Genomic DNA, 21,681 nt, shown 5'->3' with positions numbered 1-21,681 from the left:
TAACCTCCACCTCTTTTTTTGGATCTACTAATTATTGTAAAAATTACACCCAATTAAGGATTGTTTCCCATTTTTGTCAAAAGTCTAGTTATTGCTCTTCTCCAATATTATGCACACAATTAACTATACTGAGTGGTCATTTTCCAAAATTAAATAATGACTGATCATAAAGGTTACTATGTTCAATTATCTAAAAATGTTTTAGATCTGGCCAAGGAAGAATAAGGGAACTGCCAAAATTTTTACAGGAAAGGAAGATGAAAGAAAGCATCATCTCTTTAAAGGTCATAAGGTGTAGATATATCCAGTCTCCAAGTAACGTTTGGACTCTACTGCATTCTAGACATTGTGCTGGTTTTGGAAAAACAGTGACCATGTACTTGATCTTACAAAGCAACAATCTAGTGGGGAGGCAGAAAATAAGATAAGCAATGATAATGCCCAGTGATGAGTGCAGTGGTTTAGGAAACTGAGGGTACTATGGCAGTGTATAGCAGGGGCATCTAACTCAATTGGAGATGAAGGTTAGAGAGGGAGTTCATAAAGTAAACAATGAATAGTTTGAATAGTGAGGGGCTAGCTAGGCCAGAGATGGAGGGGGATGGGTTATAACTCCAGGCAGAAGAGTGGCCCAGAGATGAGAAGGGAGCATGTTGTGTCTGCAGAGAGCAGATTTGTTCAGCATGAAGCCCAGACTAAGAAGGGCTTCCCAGGTGGTACTAGTGGTAAAGAACCTGGCTGCCAATGGAGAAGACTTAAGAGACGTGGGTTTGATCCCTGAGTCAGGAAGATCCCCCTGGAGGAGGGCATGGCAACCCACGCCAGTATTCTTGCCTGAAGAATCCCATGGACAGAGGAGCCTGGTAGGCTATGATTCATAGGGTTGCGCGGAGTCAGCCACGACTGAAGCAGCTTAACATGCGTGCACAGACTAAGAAAGAATGGATGTTCATATATCAGGATGGAGAGTCCTAGAGGCCAGAGCTTGGTAGACCATGGCTAGGATTATAGAATTTACCATTATAATAAAGGAAGCATTGAAAGATATTAAACAGGGAAAGAAGGAATGAGATTTTTGTCCTAAAAAGGTCACCTGGTCTACAGTGTGGGGAATGTGAGATGGTGCTAGGAATGGACGGGAGAGACTAGAGTAAGGGGGATAAGAAACTGCACTCTAGTCTAACCATGTGTGAGAAGAAAGATGACGTAATCTTAAGTAAAGAATAAGAACATAGGTTTCAGATATGTCTGTGGCAACATAGATAGCACTGATAGGTTGATTTGTTGAATGAGGGAATGAAGAGAGAAATTAAGGATACTTAAGAGTTTTGGCACAGACAGTTGGGTGGATGGGTGACATTCACTGTGATAGGAGGTACAGCAGCTTTTAAAGGCTTTGCAAAAAGCTGATGCGTCTGGTTTGAGATGCCCGTGTAACTTCGAAATGGATCTATACTATTGGCATTTGGATATACAATTTAGGTCTGATGTTCACATGAAAGAGCTGAGGTACAGGCATAATTTGGGGCTTGTCAGGTCATAGATTATAATTAAAATAGTTGATGTGGATAAGACTGGATTATATAAATAGACGGCAGATAGTCATGTTTTGAGAGGAAAGAGGAAGGGAACAGATAGGAAAAGGTAAGACTTAGAAGCTCATTTGGATGACAAAGTGATTTATTCCAGTTTCTTAAGTTGTATGTATATAATTTGCTTAAGTACGCTGGGTTAGGCAGTTGTATTGAAGATTGAGAGTCAGGAGATGTGGCCTCTAGGTTTTGCTTTGCCAGTACAGTTGAGTCGCATGGTCTCCTGGCTTCGGTTCTCATATGTATGAAAAAGTATATTCTCTTGTATAAACCTCCATGTTCCTCATACGTCTCTAAAATTTTATGATTGAATTCCTACATGAAAGTATGAAAAATTTAAAGAGTGAAATACAAAACTTTATCTAAAATGAGGTCACTTTATGTGAAAGAGAAGTTTAAGAAAAAAAAGGAGGAAAAAGGAAACCAAAATGCTCCCATTTGGTTGTTTTGGGACAGCAGACTACTGCATATTTTTTTCCCTCTTCATATTTCTAATTTTTAAAATAGTGTGTATTTTATGCCTTTTGTCTTGAGAATTAAATATTGATAAATTACATATAAGCAGATCATATAAGAGAATTTCAGAAATTGAAATATAATGAACATTCATTTTTTTTTGCTACCAGTGTATCAGTCCACCAATCCTTGTAAAAATTTGTAATTCCAATTAGTTATTTTGAGCCTATACATTGAAAAATAGGGTAGAGAATGCAGAGAATGTAGGTTGCTATTGATTCATAGCTGCCATCACTTCTCCTTGTGACAAATGTCCAACTGACAATTAACTGTTTAGCTGCAGATTTTTTGTCAAAGTAGATGTGAAATTGTGGAATTTCCAATCCTACTTACAAGGATAATGTTTTAAGAAAAATGCAGTTTCATTTCTCTTTCACTAGGATAGCTAGAATTTTTATTATTGCTGTTAGTATTCTGCCAAATGGAGAGCTCCTTAAAAATTATTTTCCAAACAAAAAATTATTTCTAGTTTGGAAACTAGGAAATGTTACAGTTTGATTAATTTCCTTTTTCTGTAAATCATGCAGTTAAAATTAGACAAGCTTGAGATTTATGCACTTTCTTTTAAATATCACTTAAAGCTTTTTCTAATTGTAATGAAAGGAAGGACTGTGTCTGTCTTATTCATCTTTGTGTCCACAGTGCCCAGCACACATTCCTCCCAGTTGTGAATGTTCCTAAAATTTTGTTCAATGAATGAAAAAAAGATTCTTAATTACTTGTGGGCATATGAATTAGTAAATAACTTGTAGATCATATGATCAGTTCTATATATTTGCTTCAAAGATTTCAGTACTATAGACTTGTTACTGTAGTAAAAATAAAATATGATCTAAATATCATTGGTTATTAACAAATCAAAATAATAATCATATGCTTGAAGTATATATTAATTGCAATGCAACATAGTTATCTAAAATGGTCTCTGGGAGAAGGATCATGAGTGAGTGTTTATGATAGATTGACATGGAGCCATTAAATTATGAGAAGTTTTAAATTTTGAGTTCTTTTTCAAGTTTATTTGAGGATAATGGTGTCAATAAACTTAAGACTATAAAGAGAATAAGACCTAAGAGTGCCAATATGGAGCACTGTAAATTTACTGTTAGTCATTTAGACATGTTGGAGAAGGCAATGGCACCCCACTCCAGTACTCTTGACTTTGGAAATCCCATGGGCAGAGGAGCCTGGTAGGCTGCAGTCCATGGGGTCACAAAAGAGTCGGACACAACTGAGCAACTTCCCCTTCTCTTTTCTCTTTCATGCACTGGAGAAGGAAATGGTAGCCCACTCCACTGTTCTTGCCTGGAGAATCCCAGGGACAAGGGAGCCTGGTGGGCTGCCGTCTATGGGGTCACCCAGAGTCAGACACGACTGAAGCAACTTTGCAGTATTTAGACATGTCTATTGCATTGTGTGACTTCCCTGGTGGCTCAGATGGTAAAGCGTCTGTCTACAATGCGGGAGACCTGGGTTCGATCCCTGGGTCGGGAAGATCCCCTGGAGAAGGAAATGGCAATCTACTCCAGTACTATTGCCTGGAAAATCCCATGGACAGAGGAGCCAGGTAGGCTACAGTCCATGGGGTCGCAAAGAGTCGGACACAACTGAGCAACTTCACTATCACTATTGCATTGTGGGTGTTTCTGTCTGCCGACTCTAAGTGCACGCTGTCGTGTTAACAAGTTACAGTGATCTCCCTGTCACGATGGGCGAGCAGAGGTTGTGGTTGGTATACAGCTTCTCAGTTTCTGCTACTTACTTGAACTTTAAAAGTTTTGTTTGAAAAGACCTAGAATGCTGTCTCAGAAAATTCTTTTCCCAAAACAAATTAGGATGAAAATTTTGAAAAACATGAAATGAAACCAGCTAAGAAAAGCAAACTTCAGAGTTAGAACACTTTTCTTGCTTAGCAGTATATAGTGTTGCATTTTCATTGAATTAGCCTATATTTTATTATTATTTTCATACTTCTATGGTAGATATATTTTCAATAACATACAGAGTAACTTTGTAGATGAGTATATTCATAATCCTTTTTAGAAAAATGTGCCATTGAATTTGATTTGAAAATTATATAATCATGAGATTATCAATCTGTATATTTGAAACTTTAAAATTGTCTTTTCTCCTTGGATACTTTCTTTTCTGTGAAGCCTCGTGGTTCTAGAGTTTCATAGGTGATAACAACTTTGGTTCTTACTTGTTACAGACCCAGTTATACATGCATCTGACAAACTACTCTGTGAACAAGCATAATGAACGTTTTGAAAGGGATGAAACTGAAAACAAAGGCAGCAAACGTTCCATCAAATGGTTTACAGAATTCCTACAAGCAAATCAGCATGATGTGGCTAAGTTTTGGAGTGATATTTCAGTAAGATTGCACCATTTCATAACTTTAATTGTCTCTCCTCATATTACTTGAAAGAATCAACAACCATTTAATATAAAGAACCGATTACATTAGATTGGGCAGATAGAGTGTATTTTAATGAAGAGTGAAGTTTGTCACAAGTAGATAAGTAGTACTAATAGATAAGTAGTACTTTTACTGCTCGTGATTGGAAAGGAAATGTCAAGTGGAGGCCCGAGCGTAAATCGGGCTTCCCTGGTAGCTCAGCTGGTAAAGAATCTGCCTGCAATGCAGGAAACCCCGTCTTTATTCCTGGGTTGGGAAGATCTGCTGGAGAACTACCTACTTCAGTATTCTTGGTCTTGCCTGATGGCTCAGATGATAAACATTCCGCCTGCAATGAGGAAGACCCTGGGTTTGATCCCTGGGTTGGGATGATGTCCTGGAGAAGGGAATGGCTACCCACTTCTGTATTATGGCCTGGAGAATTCCATGGACAGAGGAGCCTGGCAACCTACAGTCCATGGGGTCCCAAAGAGTTGGCACGACTGAGCAGTTTTCACTTTCACTTTTCAAAGCATAAGTCAAGGCATGGAGGTATGAGAATAGTTAAAAGAGGTCCAGATTGGCACATATTGTATTTGTGGGAGATTCATGAGGACTTACGATAATATATGTGAAGACTAAGTTTTAGGTCTGAAAAGCAAGGCTTAACTTGGTAGACATTACGGATTCATTCAGTTTTTAAGGGAAGAGAGTAATAATGCCAAAGGCTATGACTTTAAAAAGATAAATCTGAGAAAGAGTGCTAGATGGGTTAGAGTGATGACCAAGAGTAGATAGAGGAGGGCAGTTGGGAGTAGCTTAAGTGAAAAGGATGGTCCGAATTGAAAGAGGTGACAGTGAAGTGGACCTTAGAGATGAACTGAGTGTTCAGAATGGGGAGGTGGGAAAGTATTCAGATTCCTCTGTAGTTCTAAAGAATAATTATGAGGCAAATGGGTGTGGCATTGTTTGAAACAGAATAGAAAGAAATTTATTTTGAGAAGAAGATGTAGAGCTTAGTTTTGCAGATGAGAGAAAAGAGTTCTCTCTATATATTTATTTGTTCATTTATTCAGTAAACATTTGCTGAAGCTGTACTATAAGCCTGTCTCTGGCTGTTAATTTGAAGATACACAAGATACAACTCCAAGCCTCAAGAGTTTGGTAGGAAAAACCTGCACATAAATTGTTAATGAAATGCAGTTTATCAAGTACAAAACATATAGGCATACATTGGATTTGTGGGGATATAGATTAAGATCACATATAGTAGCCTGTATAGTATAGAGGGTATAGATGGAGTATAGTGTAGATGGAGATAGGAAGAGGACTTCCTGGAGGAATTAACACCGGAATCAAGTTTTTAAAAGTCCACTAGGCTATGATGGATTTTACTTTAGATACGTTGAGCTTGAAATTCTTTCTCAGGTAGAAAAGCAGGCAGTTACCATATATGTATGGGGTGAAATTCATAACTAAAGCCATGGCAGGGGATGCAATTCCAAATGGTAATGGTTAAGAGAGGGAAGGAGACACATATGAGAAGATAACCTTGATGAAACAGACTCTTTTATTAATCTTAACAGAAATATTAAAGCTATACTCATAGTTAAGGAGTATGTCTGCTGAAAATACTTAATGTGATGAGGGCTATACAACTTGATGTTGCTTTCCTTCTGGGACAAATGACATATATTTATATAAAGATATCATGGAAAATGGACATGGAAATTCACTGTTGGTTGAACTCAATTCTCTTGAGAAAATCAGAGAAAAAAATGATCATCATTATAGTTCTTCCTTTTCTGGATGTTTTGTTGGTTGTTTCTTTCTAAATCTTTTCTGTGTCACAGAATGTAAACCCAAAGGTCCTTAGGTGTCAGACAAGTAAAAAGGAGTGAAGTAATCTGGATAGAAGAAAATAGGGATGCTTAGAACAGTGGTAATTTGAAGAGCATCCAAGGTCTAAGAGGGATAGATACTACTCAGCACCAGCTTATTGGTGCCTTGTGGCATTCTGGGCCCAGTGTGCCTCATTCAGGAGAATTTGAGGAGAATTTGTCAGCAGGTACCATAAGTCTCCTGATTTATAGACATTGGCAACAGATTCAAATTTTTTAGAAATTTAGCGGTTCCTTCAAATTTTGAAGTTTGTCACTTGGATTTGATCAAATTCTTTACCAATTTGTTAACTTTCTATTATATCTTCCTGAGAGACTAAATACATCCAAACAAGAAATTTGATTCCAACAATGCTGTTTGTTTGTCTGTGTATTTTATAGGCCAGTTTTTTTTTGAAATTCCAAAAATATTCTCATAATGATAGTTTACTATCCTGTGGGTCAGAAGCATCAAATTGCTGAAATTTGCAATTTTGGAAAATAACTCATTGATGGTAGATCCTGCTTTGTGATACCTGTATGATTTAATGAATGGGTTGTTTGATGACAAGCTCAGAGACCAAGTTTTAGACACTCTCTGGTATTCTTTCTTTCTTTACTAAATTCTTCACTTTGATTCTTCAGGGAAGTCTTTGTGAAAAGTTGGAACCTGTTGGGTTTTCTTGGCGAGGAATATACAGAGAGTCAATCAGAGAGAAAAATGAGTCCCATTAGCTTTATAGACATTGGTTCTAAGTGGTACTTTCCCCACATAATTGAATTAGGAGTCCAACTAATGAGTATGGAAATTAACTTTTCAGTTAGAGCCTAGAACATAATTTTCAGATATGACCTGAACATAGTAACTGTGCTCTGACCCATTTCATGATCTTTTCTAAAAATGGATAAATTTTGCCTATATTAGTTATTAATTATCTTATAAATAACCAATTAATAAATACTAGACTGATAGCTTCCAAGTACTTTCCTACAATTATCTTGTCAAACTGACTGTATTTATGTAATTGTTTTAAAAGTTCCCTTCTTTATTAAGAATTGCATATACTTACAGATATCTTCTTAAGATCAATCAATGGGATAACATAAAAGAGAGAATGACAAGAGAAGGTGGAGACGGCAATTGTGCAGTAAATTTTTATCTTAATAGTTTACAAATTTCATGAATTTAACTTAGAACTTTTTTCACTGACCACTTTATTGATAGTAATTTATCTAAGAAGTAGCTGTCTGTATATTTCATCAATACTCTTTATGTGTGCTCTAGTGCTGGTGAAGAATGAATAAGAAATCAAGAGAAAATCAGGCCATGAAGGTTAAAAATGACTAAAACCATTCATAAAATCATCCTTACTGAATGCTTTTTATATACTTTAGTAAAAATTTAAAAAAAATCAATACTGGAAATCCTTAGAAGCATTAGTGGAATTTGTGTTTGATTATGTCATTCCTGACTACACATATACATACAATCTTGTCTTTACATTCTTGAAAATATGTTGCTTTTATGTAGAAAAAACACAGATTTGCAATTCAGAGTCTAAATATTCATCCCCACCTCCTTACCCCAACCATGTCTTATTTCACATAGACAATTGTTAGCCAAAATTTTAACTTTTTTCCCTAGTCAAGTAGTTTCAATAATATCTCAAGATTTATGTAAAGTAGTCTTTTCTCTTTTATCTCCATATCTGTGGTGTTATTAATTCCATGAATTTGTTATTTTGAATAAAATTTCTGAGAACAGCCTTACAGGGTATCTCTGACAGACCCAAATACAGTCTGTGTTGGGATTCTGGGTAACAGTGAAATTAACTTTGTCTTCCATTTTTTTCTGTCATATAATAAGTGCTACTTCCCCAGGCAGTGGAATATTTGTGGCTAACCAGACATAAGAGGTGAAGTTCTAGAAGAATGAAGGATAAACATAGCAATAGTAATTAAGTTGCTTACCCCTCTTGAAGATTTACTCCGTTCTAGGCACTATGGAGAAGGGGACAACAGAGGATGAGATGGTTGGGTGGCATCACCAACTCGATGGACATGGGTTTGGGTTGACTCCTGGAGTTGCTGATGGACAAGGAGGCCTGGTGTGCTGCGGTTCATGGGGTCGCAAAGAGTAGGACACGACTGAGCGACTGAACTGAACTGAGGCACTAAGCATTTCACATGGAGTCTCATTTTGTCCTTCCATCCATCTTTTAAAAGCAGGTATTATTACTATTATTGCCAGTTTACTTTTGGGAAAAATGAGACTCACGAAGTTTAAGCAACATGACTGGGGTTGCACATCCAGCAAGTAGAAAAGCCTGAAATAACCCAGAAAGTCTGACTTTGGAGTCAGATTCCTAATTGCCATAAAATATCGCCTATGTTGGATAGTTAAGTTCAGTTGCTCAGTCATGTCCGACTGTTTGCGACCCCATGGACTGCAGCACTCCAGGCCTCCCTGTCCATCACCAACTCCCGGAGTTTACTCAAGCTCATGTCCATTGAGTCGGTGATGCCATGCAACCATCTCATCCTCTGTCGTCCCCTTCACCTCCCACCTTCAGTCTTTCCCAGCATCAGGGTCTTTTCAAATGAGTCAGTTCTTTGTACCAGGTGGCCAGGGTATTGGAGTTTCAGCTTCAACATCAGTCCTTCTGATGAATATTCAGGACTGATTTCCTTTAGGATGGACTGGTTGGATCTCCTTGCTGTCCACAGGACTCCGAAGAGTCTTCACCAACACCACAGTTCAAAAACATCAATTCTTTAGTGCTTAGCTTTCTTTATAGTCCAACTCTCACATCCATACATGATTACTGGAAAAACCATAGCTTTGACTAGATGAACCTTTGTTGGCAAAGTAATGTCTCTGCTTTTTAATATGCTGTCTACCTGTAGAGAGGGGCTTCAAAATAATATATTCTAGGCAAAAACCAAGGGGACAGCTTTTATGCAAGCCATAGCTTGTTCTCAGACTTCAGTAAACCAACTTTTTCTTTTATTAGCATTAGTAACTCACCCTCATCATGTTATGTGTCCTCACAGAAAATGTTGATAGTTTGTTGATCGGCATTACTCTGATCTCAGATAAACCTTTTGAACTACAAAATCATCATTGCATGGAGAAACTCACTTCTCCCAACTTGCCTCTCCCAAATTTTGTCCTCTTGGCCTTTCAGCTTTTCTCTAAATGGAGGTTCTATAATGTTGTATGTGAAATAGTTATTCTCCTTGGAATTTCTTTTCCCTCCCATCCCCTCCCCTTTTGTATGGGTTTCTGACAAAGTGCACTATGATCCTAGCTTACCTACTTAACAAACTCAAGCCACATTCATAAACTTTTATTTTGTTTGTTCACAAATGATTTTCAGCATTTACTAAATGCCAGGTACTATTGTAAGGACTGGGAATGGGGTTGTAAATGATACAAAGACTCTGCTCTAAAAAAAAAAAAAGAAAAAAAAAAGGTCATTGGGCCTATGCTGTGTAGTGACACAGTAAGCAATAATGTTTGGGTGCCTACTTTTGACTCAGGTGTCAGGGAAAGACTCAATATCAGGGAACCAGACATTGAATTACTGGGAGAAGAGTGTTCCAGGGAGAGGATCAGCTAGTGCGAAGAGCCTAGAGAAGGCGAGCATGCCTGGACCACAGTGGGCAGGGTGTGAGTTGGGTGAAATACAGTCTGAGCAACAGTAGGGATAAGATACAAAAGAGTTTCGTGAACCTGGCCAAAGTGAAAGTGAAGTCGCTCAGTCATGTCCGACTCTTTGCGACCCCGTGGACTGTAGACTACCAGGCTCCTCTGTCAGTGGGATTCTCCAGGCAAGAGTACTGGAGTGGGTTGCCATTTCCTTCTCCAGGAGGTCTTCCCAACCCAGGGATCGAACCCGGGTCTCCTGCATTGCAGGCAGATGCTTTACCATCTGAGCCACCAGGGATACTACTGAATCCAGGCCTTATTTCCATGTATATAAATGAGACACAAAGAAATAAAGCTTTTCATTTTTTTTTTTTTAAATCACAATCCTTATAGGAGTTGGTGGTGAAGACTCTGATTGTAGCAGAACCTCATGTCCTACATGCGTATCGAATGTGCAGACCTGGTCAACCTCCAGGAAGTGAAAGTGTCTGCTTTGAAGTCCTGGGATTTGATATTTTGTTGGATAGAAAACTAAAGCCATGGCTGCTGGAGGTAAGGTGTTTCTTTTAGAAGAAAGATAAGTGAGTACTGTTATTTCATTCATTGAGCATAGAGAGGCCTGAGTGGAGTATGTTGGAGGAAGAGAATGAGAATTCAAGGAATACATTTGCTAGAGTGGCTCCATGTGTTTGATCTTACTTTTCCCAAATCAGCATTGGGTGAGTTTCTAGGCTAGGCGTTTTGCATACACGCATGGATCTGCTGTTACTGATTGGAGGTCTACTTTTCTACTGTTTTCTCAGCCTCACAGATCTACCACCTCGTGACTTCAGGATGTTGGGTTTCTTCTGTGTGGATGCTTGGGCTGCTGGACTGTAGCTCCCTGGCTTCAGTGCCCCTCCCCTTCAAACTCTCTTAGAGGAGAGAGGCTCCAGTTAGCTCATTAATCTTAGTTAATACCTAACACACTGGGTAACGGGAATTCTTCAAGACCGTATTATGTGCCTAGGGCTCCCCTCATGTCTAGCCTGTCAGCCATGCCTTTGGATTGGTTTTCTGCCAGTCCCTGTGGTTAGAGTCATCATTATTTTTCTTCCATTATAAAAGGTCACTTAACATTTAGAGAATACAGAATAATATAAAGGAAAAATAAAAATGATATCTGTTTAAGATTTTTTTACCTTTCTTTTCTGTCATGTTTTTATTGTATATAGAAGAAACCTAAGAAGTCATGTGGTCCTACAGCACCCCAACCAGTACACCTGGCTCTGATCATCAAGCTCCACAGATCGCATGGCCACAAAACACTGTATTTAGGAAAACAGCACCCATCTAAACACTTAGTATTTACTAGATTACTTACATTTTAAGGAATATATTATTAAAGAAGATATCACCATCAACTACTTAATTTTAAGTTGATTACCTCTTTTTTTTGTTAATGATTTAGAAATTAGAAGTTACATCTGTAATACCAAGGTTTTGAAAGCAAACTGAATGAGTGATAGGTGAAATCTAGATGTTCAAAATATATTTTTAGGAAAGAACACTTCCAGTTTGAGGGCTCCTGCTTTCATGTGTGTGTTTGTTGAATCTACTGTGAACAAATAATGTGTATTATATTGCTAATCAAATACAGTTCTGTCAGGTATTCAAATTATGCTCCTGGCTTGGATCCTAGAAATAAGATAAATGTGAAGAACTTTATGTATCCTTTTACTTCCTCCGTTCCTTGAATGTGAAAGCACTTGACTCTGAACAGTGGCCCTTCATCTTACTTAGTCCTGACATTTTCTTCTTTATTTACACCATTTTCTTATCTTCCTTTCCTTTCCTGTTCTTTGTTGTTCAACTGCTCAGTTATATCGACTCTTTGTGACCCCATGCACTGCAGCACACCAGGCTTCCCTGTCCCTCACCACCTCCTGGAGTTTGCTCAGATTCATGTCCATTGAGTTGGTGATGCTGTCTAACCATTTCATCCTCTGCTACCCCCTTCTCCTTTTGCCTTCAACCTTTCTTCCCAGCATCAGGGTCTTTTCCAGTGAGTCGGCTCTTTGCATCAGGTGGCCAAAGTGTTGGAGTTTCAACTTCCACATCAGCCCTCCCAGTGAATATTCAGTGTTGATTTCCTTTAGAATTGACTGGTTTGATCTTCTTGCAGTCCAAGGGACTCTCAAAGCTCTTCTCCAGCATTACAATTTGAAAGTATCAATTCCTGTTCTTACTTGTATTTTTTTGCCCTATACTTGTCTTTTAGCTTTGATGGGGTGGGAAAGAAGTGAAGGCACATGCGTGAAATAGAACTGAAAGGATAATAAATAATGATTTTATAGGTATTTTATTCACCTAATTTTAAAAGCATTTGCCTAACTGAAGCTGACTCCTGCTTGGTTAGATCAGAATTGACTGAACAGCTGAACTATGTATTTTTTAAAAGCTCAATAATACATTGTTTGCATTCATATTTCTTCATACTTTATTTTCTCCATAACTTGCTGATCAATAAACCACTTAAAAAAACCCACAATAACTTATTTTAATTTTATATTCATTGTTTCATCATTTTCAAATCAATCATAGCCCTTTAAAAAAACACCACAATAATAGACAGCTGTGGGTACTGAACATGTATTATATCAAAACAGTTGAAAGAATCTGAAATCATAGTAATGCAAACATACATTGTTAAAAACCTTTTGGCGCCATCAAGTGGAATAAGGCAGAGGTTGCCTCTGAGCATTTGATAACTTTTAGTTAACTTCAGTAATCGCAGGCGATGACTCATAGTGGCAAATTACAGAGATCTTCAATCATAGAAAACATTTTTAGGGAAAAACATGGAAATTAAGTGGAGTATAAATATACCTCTAGTATGTTAAGTATCTTTAATTTGCAGATCATTGCACCAGATGGGAGATTAAAGAAAAATAAGAGAATACGTGTCCTATTTTTGTAGGGGACTCAGTTATGTGTTTTATAATAATAATTACAAGTATAAGTAGGAAACAGGAGGCAGCACAAACAATCATTAATCTCTCTGTGTACATGTGTATATTTGTGAGTTCAAAAAAAGTCTTTGCAAAAGAGTGAACACCTGGTCAGAGTACTTAAGGCTGTAGAAAGTGGGGAGGGGCCAGGGATTAGGAGAGCTGGGGTTGAGGTTGGGGTAAGTTATAGGCCAGAGGCAACAGCACTAATTTAGGAGCCCAGAAACTATTATGGAAACTTTCATCTGTGCATGAAATGATTGTGCTTGATAATAAAACTATGATTTGGACAGTTAATAAATATATTAATTTAATTTGCTTTCTATTAATTTTCCTTTTCTGTGCATTTACAAGCTGCTGTGCTTTAAGACTCTAACACTTGTGAGCTTTGTCTCTCTTACAACCATGTTAGGAAATGAGAACAAAGAAGTCATCACATAGAAGTTTGGCTGGATGGAGCTGTAATTTTCAGCAATTCTTCTGTCAGCCATTTGTGGTTTTTCTTTTCTTTTTTTCCTTTAAATTTCTCATAAAACTTAAAATCCAAAATGTTAATTTAGTTAAGTTTTTCTACCTTTCCATATATTAGTTTTTTTAGTATGTAGGCATATTTCTTCATAGACCAAATTCTTTCAAATGATGGTAGAGTGAAGAATCTGAAATAGATAAGAGAGAGGATTGTGACTGTATTGTATCAAGAGCTCCCTACCATCCTGGTGGAGGGATATGCCTGGCAGAATTCCAGGCTGCAAGTCTGAAATGAAATACTAAGATTTTCTATACAGATAGATAACATTTCAGTGAACGACTTAATCATCGATTCCTAAATGTCTGTTTTATTTTAATAATCCTGTTATATCTAGCAGCAGAACTGTCTTTGTTTTATAAATTATAGAGATGGAATGCCTGAACCTTTTTTTATATAAAATATATTACTCTATCCTTTCTCTGCACTTGTAAGAGGAAATGCGTGAAACTTTGAAGTAGTAGAATAAACTCCCTCTCTCAAAATCCCCTGGAACAAATGCATGTTCTTGCAATTACCAAGTTTTACTCTTCCCCTTGAGTCTGCATCACAAAGATAGAAATAGGTTCATTACCTTTTAAATCAGAAATCAGCAAGGACATAATACAGTAAGTCATATCTCTATTGAAGAAAGTAGTTTGCCGTATCTCTACACAAGGAATGCCATCAAAATGATGGCATACAAAATGTATATGACACACCGTTCAGAGAAAACCTTGATTATAAAATAAAATACTTAGTGTAGAGATATATTTGGAAGGTAAAATGAATATGATGAATATGTGTAGCAAATATCTGGAACACCATTTGTGAAATGAATATGATGAATATGTGTAGCAAATACCTGGAACACCATTTGTGAAATGGTTACAGTACGCTAGGTGTTGGGATTGCAGGTGACCTCTCTGTTGTCTGTGGGCCTTTTGTTTCTAATTTTTCTGCAGCGATCTTGCGCCACATTTCTGATTAGAAGCACTTATGTTCCTGGATGATTTAACTATAACGTGGTATTACCTTAAGCTGCCAGTTGTAAAATGCATGCTGTCAGTTACCTTGTTTCTTGTGGTGCTGGATTTGTATAAGATGACCGTCTTCTATGAGTGGCAGCATGCATGTTTTTTGACATAGCCTGTGGAATTAGTTGGTGTTAAAGAAGTTAAGCTGTAGTTTTGAACTCAATAGTGTTCTCATCAATTGAGTTAATAGAATAAGTAATTTCCCTAAATATCTGCTATCCCAATTACATTTTCATAACATCAACAATAACAACAAAACCCAACAACAGCAAAGAAAAAACAAAAACTCTAGCTCTTGAAGTTGTAGCATATTATAAACTACATTTCTGGGTGTGTGTGTATGTGTATATATATACATATAAAGTATATATAATTGCTTGTTATTTTTCTCCTTAATGAAACTTTGGAAATGATGGAGTAAAGTAGAACAGCCACAAATGGCTCATTGATTTCCATGAATCCTTAAACAGTTAGAAAACTTATACAGGTTAGTCTTCAGATACCTTTAATGGTATCCTCCAAGTAATTTCAGTGAAATGAAGTAAAATGAAAATTGATGAATTATTGTCTGACCCAGGTAGAAAGAGAGAAAATTTATTTTTTGGGCAGCAATGGATGATCCATCCAGAAGATCTGAAAGCAGTGAAAAGAGGGCACTGATAATTTCAACATGCAAAATACATATATGAATATAATTATTACTATATTGGTAACATGCATGTTATTTTTTGTTCTGTGTTATTATTCTTATTATTATTGCTGGTCATCCAAACTTTTGTCAGGATGAATCACTTTAACTTTCTAAATTTAATACCTGGAATGCATGGGGTGATAATTTGGAGAGAGTGGACTGGAGAGAGAGCAGATAATGCTGACTGAAAAATCCTGAGCTAAGGCAGCAGTGGGAAGGAGCAGTGATGACAGTCAATTCCTTGCAAGTCCTTGACTTAAATTAAGGTGATGGGGAATGCAGGTGTGGCAGTGGTGACTGGACCATCGACTATGTAGAGCTTTGAGGTTTATTATAGAGTCCTTCTACTGGTCGGGATCCCACATTAGGTTAAAAAACTTTTACTGAATATAGATTGATCTGCCAACATTTGGTTACTCATTGTTTTTTTTGTTAATTTCAGATCAATCGAGCTCCGAGCTTTGGCACTGATCAGAAAATAGACTATGATGTGAAAAAGGGAGTGCTGCTAAATGCACTGAAGCTACTAAATATTAGGTAAATTGTTTCCTCTGTGTTTTGGAATTTTTTTTTTATCATATTTGGTGTAGAACAGTCGTTTGTAAATAGAATTGGCTTATAATTTTAGTATTTTATATTTTGAGTTTCTTGATTCTGTTCTTTAAACCCATTTAATTTTCTTCTTTTTAAATATCTTTTCCTCTCCTCCTGAATTCTACTTCCCCTCCGCCCTGTATGATTTGAACCTATAATAAATATGCTGTAATTTCATTATTGGTGTCATTATTTAATACAGAGTATGAGGTGGAATTGGAGCATACCTTAGGAAACCTTCTAGATTGTTTCTTTACTTCATAAGAAGAAACTAAAGCATAAAGGTCACTCAGAAAGTAAAGAAAACTCAAAAATGCATTTCCTGCCTTTCTGTCCAGAGGTCTTCCTAGTATTTCAGGCTGCCAGGGTAAATGGAAAAGAGAAGCAGTTAAGTGAGCTTAACTTTTTCCATCGAAAAGAATAGACAAGATTTCCTTCTTTTTAAAGGCTGAATAATATTCCATCGTACCACATTTTTTTAATCCATTCATCCATTGATGAACATAGGTTGCTTCCTTGTCTTGGCTGTTGTGAATGATGCTGCAATGAACACGGGAGTGTGAGTCACTCTAAATCCTGATTTCCACTTCTTTGGATATATACCCAAAACTGGGATTGCTGGATCAATGGAATATTATTAGACTGGTTGCCATTTATATGATCATGAAAATCAAATATTTGAAATGTTACTGTGTGGGAAGCTGTTATCTTATTATGAGAGAAACTTGTTAGAAGTTTAACTGAATTGTTTAATGAAATAGTGAGCAGTCTGCTAGTATAAGTGTTCAAATAACTTCTAGGACCTTTTGAGGTCACTTAAGCTCAGGGATTTTGTGATCTCAATTGATTCTAATTGTTATTTCAAGAACTCTGTAAGAGCTGTGGGATGCCTCCAAGCAATTTATTTACTTGAAATAGTTTCAAACATTTAGTAAATGCCTGATTGAGAAGTAGATTTATATGGAAGGCATTATTAAAAAGAGATTGAGATATAGCTTGTTCAGAAATTTTCATATGACCCCTTCTTTTGTGTGATCAGAGAATGATTTGCCTAAATTCTAATATTTCAGTTATTCTAAAGGAAATGAATAGGAAGGAAAGAGATATAGAATAGGAAATTTTTATTTCACTTATACAAGTGTATCAGGTATTTTAGATTATTTAAGCAATATTCCTATACGTTTTTTGGCATACATATTGTTTAAGTAGTCCTGTCAAATGTATGACTTAAATTCTTAGTCTCCTCTTCAAGTTTAAGGACTTCTCATTTCTCTCCTGGTCTGTTTTATTGATCCCCTTGCTTCAGCACTGACTTTCACCCCATCTTGTGGTTTCCATTCTGTTGCTCTCCAAGTCATTTAAAAAGTGTTTATTGAGTGCCTACTGCTATAGGAGCAGGTGCTGGGAGTTCAAAGTCTCTCATGATTTCTGGCTTAGATGAGTTGTTTGACAGTATGTCTTTTATTTAGATAAAGGTTTTAGGCAAGAAACAAACTTAGAAGTGATGGGGGAAGTAGAAATTAAGAGATAATTCAGTTTTAAACATGCTGATTTTGAAGTGCTTTGAGACACTCAGGTGGAATTGTCAAGTGGGAGAGTTGATATACGAGGTCCCAGGAGATAAGAGACCTCTGTGTGACTGACATACATGTATAGTTTGCTGTTGAATCCAGTAGATGAGAACATAGAGTGTATATATTGAGAAGTAGAGAGGGGCAAGGGCAGAGCCTGAGGGATGCCAACATTTAAAGAGATACTTGTAAATTCTACTATTCTGCTCAGATTGTTGCCACATTATCAGAACGTTTAAACATTGCCTACAAGTCATTTTTGATCTTTAGACACAGACTCTTTATAATCTGGCCCTTGCATCTCTTGCCAACCTGATCACCTTTTGTTCTTCTCTTTTCCCTGCCTTGGAATTAATTTTTTTAAAGAACTCTTATGCAGTGCTATTTTGCATGTCCATAATTTTGTGTGTATTCTCACTTAAATTTCCTTTTAGCTTTGTCCCTCTGGTGAATGTTGACTCATTTTTAGAAAACTGTGGTAAAATATACTTGAAACTTACTATTGTAACCATTTTTAAGTGTGCAGTTCAGTGGCAATAAGTACATTCACATTATAATGCAATAGTTACCTCCATCCTTCTCCAGAACTTTTTCATTGTGTGAAACTGAGATTCTGTACCTATTAGACAGCTCCATATTTTTCCCTCTCACCAGCCCCTGGTAAACACCTATTCTGCTATCTGTTTCTATGAATTTGATTAGGTACTTCCTACAAGTAGAATCATACAGTATTTGCTGTTTGGTAACTGCCTTATTTAGGCTAGCATAATGTATTCAAGTGTTAGTCTCTCAGTCGTGTCCGACTCTTTGCACCCCCATGGACTGTAGCCCACCAGGCTCCTCTGTCCATGGAATTTTCCAGTCAGGAATACTGGAGTGGGTTGCCATTTCCTTCTCCAGGGGATCTTCCTGACCCAATCAAACCCAGGTCTCCTGCATTGCAGGCCGACTCTTTACCATCAGAGCCATCAGGGAAAGCACAGTGTATTCGAGATTCATCCATATTGTAGCATGTAGTCAGAATTTCCTTCCCTGTTAAGGCCCATTGCATGTATATGCCACAGTTTGGTTTGATTAACTCATTCTTGAATACCTAGCGCAAAGCTGACCTTCTGTTTGAAGCCTTTGCTGTAGCAAAGTGGTTTACTTCCTCGCTTTTGCCGTCACCCCTACTACTATCACTTTTTAAGTAGCATCCACTGTAACCTGTGTATTTATTCACGTTGTATTTCCCTCTCCCCCTTTAGACCATTGCAGCTTAAGGGCAATGTCTCTATTCATCTTTGTATTTCCAAAGCCATGTCTAGAACTAGAGTATGGTGAGTACTAAATAAAATGATGACAAGGATGGGGAAGGACATTCCATTCAAAGGTAACTCCTTGTAGCAAGATAAGGAAGTGAGGCAAGCATAGCATGTTCATAGAACTTCCAGAGTTTCCATATTACAAGAGCTTGTACGTGTGAGGCCAGCTGATTAGAAAGAGAAAACCCTTGAATGGAATCACAAGATAATGAGTAGTGGAAAGAACTCCAGAAAGTGTAAACAAAACTCCTTAGGTCAGTGTATGGGTATAGCTGAGCGGGAAAACACTGATTAAAATGCTGAGTGAATGGAGATCCTTTGGTCTCTGGTTAAATTTTGTTTTGGACTAAGAGTTGTTAGTGCTTATTCATACCAGTTTTTATAGGGATGCAAACATAGTTCTTTATTTGTATGTGCTTGAGCTGGGTGTGTGTCAGTGTCCTTGTCTGCGAGTTAAGTCTTTTCTGTGTAGAGGTGCATATATCTCTGCCTTCATTTCTTCCACAGCATTCTCATCATGGTGCTCTCAGTCCTTTTGTTGTTCTCCCTTCCTCTATTCTGTCATTTCATTTTTTCTTTCTCTCTTACCTTTTTTTCTTTCCAACTGTTAGTCTTTGTTCTTTCCTCTCCCTTTTATTTCTATTCCCACTTTCTCTCCTGTCCTTCCTTTAAATTGTATGGTATATAGAAATGATTTGTCCTAGGTAAAATGGAATAAAAGTTAAGAGCTACCTAAATCACATTTTCCGTTTCCCTAAACAAAGGAAACAGCCAAATTTCGTATTTATCACTGGAAAAGTGATATTCTTAATCATACAGTCATTAAAATTGGAAGTCTTGTTGCCATCTCAGGTTCAACTCTTTTTGTTACTTCTCACATTTAATTAATAATAGTAATTAACAACCAAAGCAAATTTGGAAAATTCAGCTGTGGCCACAGGATGGGAAAAGGTCAGTCTTCATTCCAATTCCAAAGAAAAGCAAAGAATATTCAAACTGCTGTACAAATGTGCTCATTTCATATGCTAGCAGGGTAATGCTCAAAATCATTCAAGCTAGGCTTCAACAGTATGTGAACCAAGAACTTCCAGATGTACAAGCTGGATTTAGAAAAGGCAAAGGAACCAGAGATCAAATTGCCATCATCTGTTCAGTTTGGTTCAGTCGTTCAGTCATGTCTGACTCTTTGTGACCCTATGAAATGCAGCACGTCAGGCCTCCCTGTCCATCACCAACTCCCGGAGTTTACCCAAACTCATATCCATTGAGTTGGTGATGCCATAAAACCATCTCATCCTCTGTCATCCCCTTGTCCTCCTGCCTTCAATCTTTCCCAGCATCAGGGTCTTTTCAAATGAGTCAGCTCTTCGCATCAGGTGGCCAAAGTATTGGAGTTTCAGCTTCAACATCAGTCCTTCCAGTGAACACCGAGGACTAATCCTTTAGGATGGACTGGTTGGATCTTCTTGCAGTCCAAAGGACTCCAAGAGTCTTCTCCAACACCACAGTTCAAAAGCATCAATTCTTCGGCACTCAGCTTTCTTTATAGTCCAACTCTCACATCTATACGTGATTACTGGAAAAACCATAGCCTTGACTAGATGGACCTTTGTTGACAAAGTAATGTCTCTGCTTTTTAATATACTGTCTAGGTTGGTCATACCTTTCCTTCCAAGGAGTAAGCATCTTTTAATTTCTTGGCTGCAATCAGCATCTGCTGTGATTTTGGAGCTCCCAAAAATAAAATCAGCCACTGTTTCCACTGATTCCTCATCTATTTGCCATGAAGTGATGGGGTCAGATGCCGTGATCTTAGTTGGATCATAGAAAAAACAAGAAAATTCCAGAAAAAAATCTACTTCTGCTTCATTAAGTACACTAAAGGCTTTGATTGTATGGATCACAACAAATTTTGGAAAATTCTTAAAGAGATGGGAATACCAGACCATCTGACCTGCTTCCTGAGAAATCTGTATGCAGGTCAAGAAGGAACAATTAGAACCAAACATGGAAAAACGGACTCATTCCAAATTGGGAAAGGAGTCCGTCAAGGCTGTACATTGTCACCCTGTTTATTAAATGGCTGTGCAGAGCACATTATGGGAAATGCTGGGCTGGATGAAGCACAAGCTGGAATCAAGATTACTGGGAGAAATATCAGCAACCTCAGATATGCAGATGATACCACCCTAATGGCAGAAAGAGAAGAGGAACTAAAGAGCCTTTTGATGAAGGTGAAAGAGGAGAGGGAAAAAGCTTGTTTAAAACTCAAAATTCAGAAAAACAAAGATCATGGTATTTGGCCCCATCACTTCTTGGCAAATACATGGGGGTAAAAGTGGGAACAGTGACAGATTTTATTTTCTTGTACTCTAAAATAATTATGGATTATTTTAGAGCACAAAATTAAAAGATGCTTGCTGCTTGGAAGAAAAGCTATGACAGTCCTAGACAGCATATTAAAAAGCAGAGACAGTACTTTGCTGACAAAGGTCTGTATAAAGCCTTTGACAAATGTCAAAGTTATGGTTTTTCCATTAATCATGTATGGATGTGGGAGTTGGACCAGAAAAATGGCTGAGTGCTGAAGAATTGATGCTTTTGAATTGTGACGCTGGAGAACTCATGAGTCTCTTGGACAGCACGATCACACCAGTCAATCCTGAAGGAAATCAACCCTGAATATTCATTGGAAGGGCTGATGTTGAAGCTGAAGCCCCAACACTTTGGCCACCTGACGTGAAGAGGTGACAGTGGAAAAGATCCTGATGCCGGGAAAGATTGAGGGCAGGAGGAGAAGGGGAGACAGAGGATGGCATCACCAACTGAATGAACATGAGTTTGAGCAAACTGCGGGAGATAGAGGACAGGGAAGCCTGGTGTGCTGCAGTCCATGGTGTCGCAAAGAGTCTGACACAACCGAGCAGATGATCATGCTTGCGGTGTCA

General features: G+C 37.7%; 1 protein-coding gene and 1 non-coding gene across 16 annotated transcripts in view; one reads left to right on the top strand and one right to left on the bottom strand.

The window, feature by feature from the left end:
* The window catches only part of TTLL7 (tubulin tyrosine ligase like 7), a 171,394-nt gene that overhangs the window by 72,724 nt on the left and 76,989 nt on the right, over window positions 1-21,681 (top strand). For all 15 annotated transcript variants that reach the window (XR_006059909.1, XR_009599633.1, XR_006059911.1 and 12 more), the window contains 3 exons: window positions 4,321-4,485; window positions 10,435-10,593; window positions 15,707-15,801. Coding sequence is in view for 10 of the 15 variants with exons in the window: in XM_042250312.1 (XP_042106246.1) it covers window positions 4,321-4,485; window positions 10,435-10,593; window positions 15,707-15,801 (419 nt within the window). In the remaining 5 variants the exon portion in view is untranslated. The remainder of the gene's footprint in view (window positions 1-4,320; window positions 4,486-10,434; window positions 10,594-15,706; window positions 15,802-21,681) is intronic.
* On the bottom strand, window positions 10,268-10,339 carry TRNAC-GCA (transfer RNA cysteine (anticodon GCA)). Its single transcript has one exon. It is a non-coding gene; the product is annotated as a tRNA-Cys (tRNA).

Source organism: Ovis aries, chromosome 1 (genome assembly GCF_016772045.2).
Source record: "Ovis aries strain OAR_USU_Benz2616 breed Rambouillet chromosome 1, ARS-UI_Ramb_v3.0, whole genome shotgun sequence".
Taxonomy (NCBI): Eukaryota; Metazoa; Chordata; class Mammalia; order Artiodactyla; family Bovidae; genus Ovis; species Ovis aries.
Note: the sequence above shows the minus strand (reverse complement) of the source record. Positions and strands in the feature narration are given on the sequence as shown.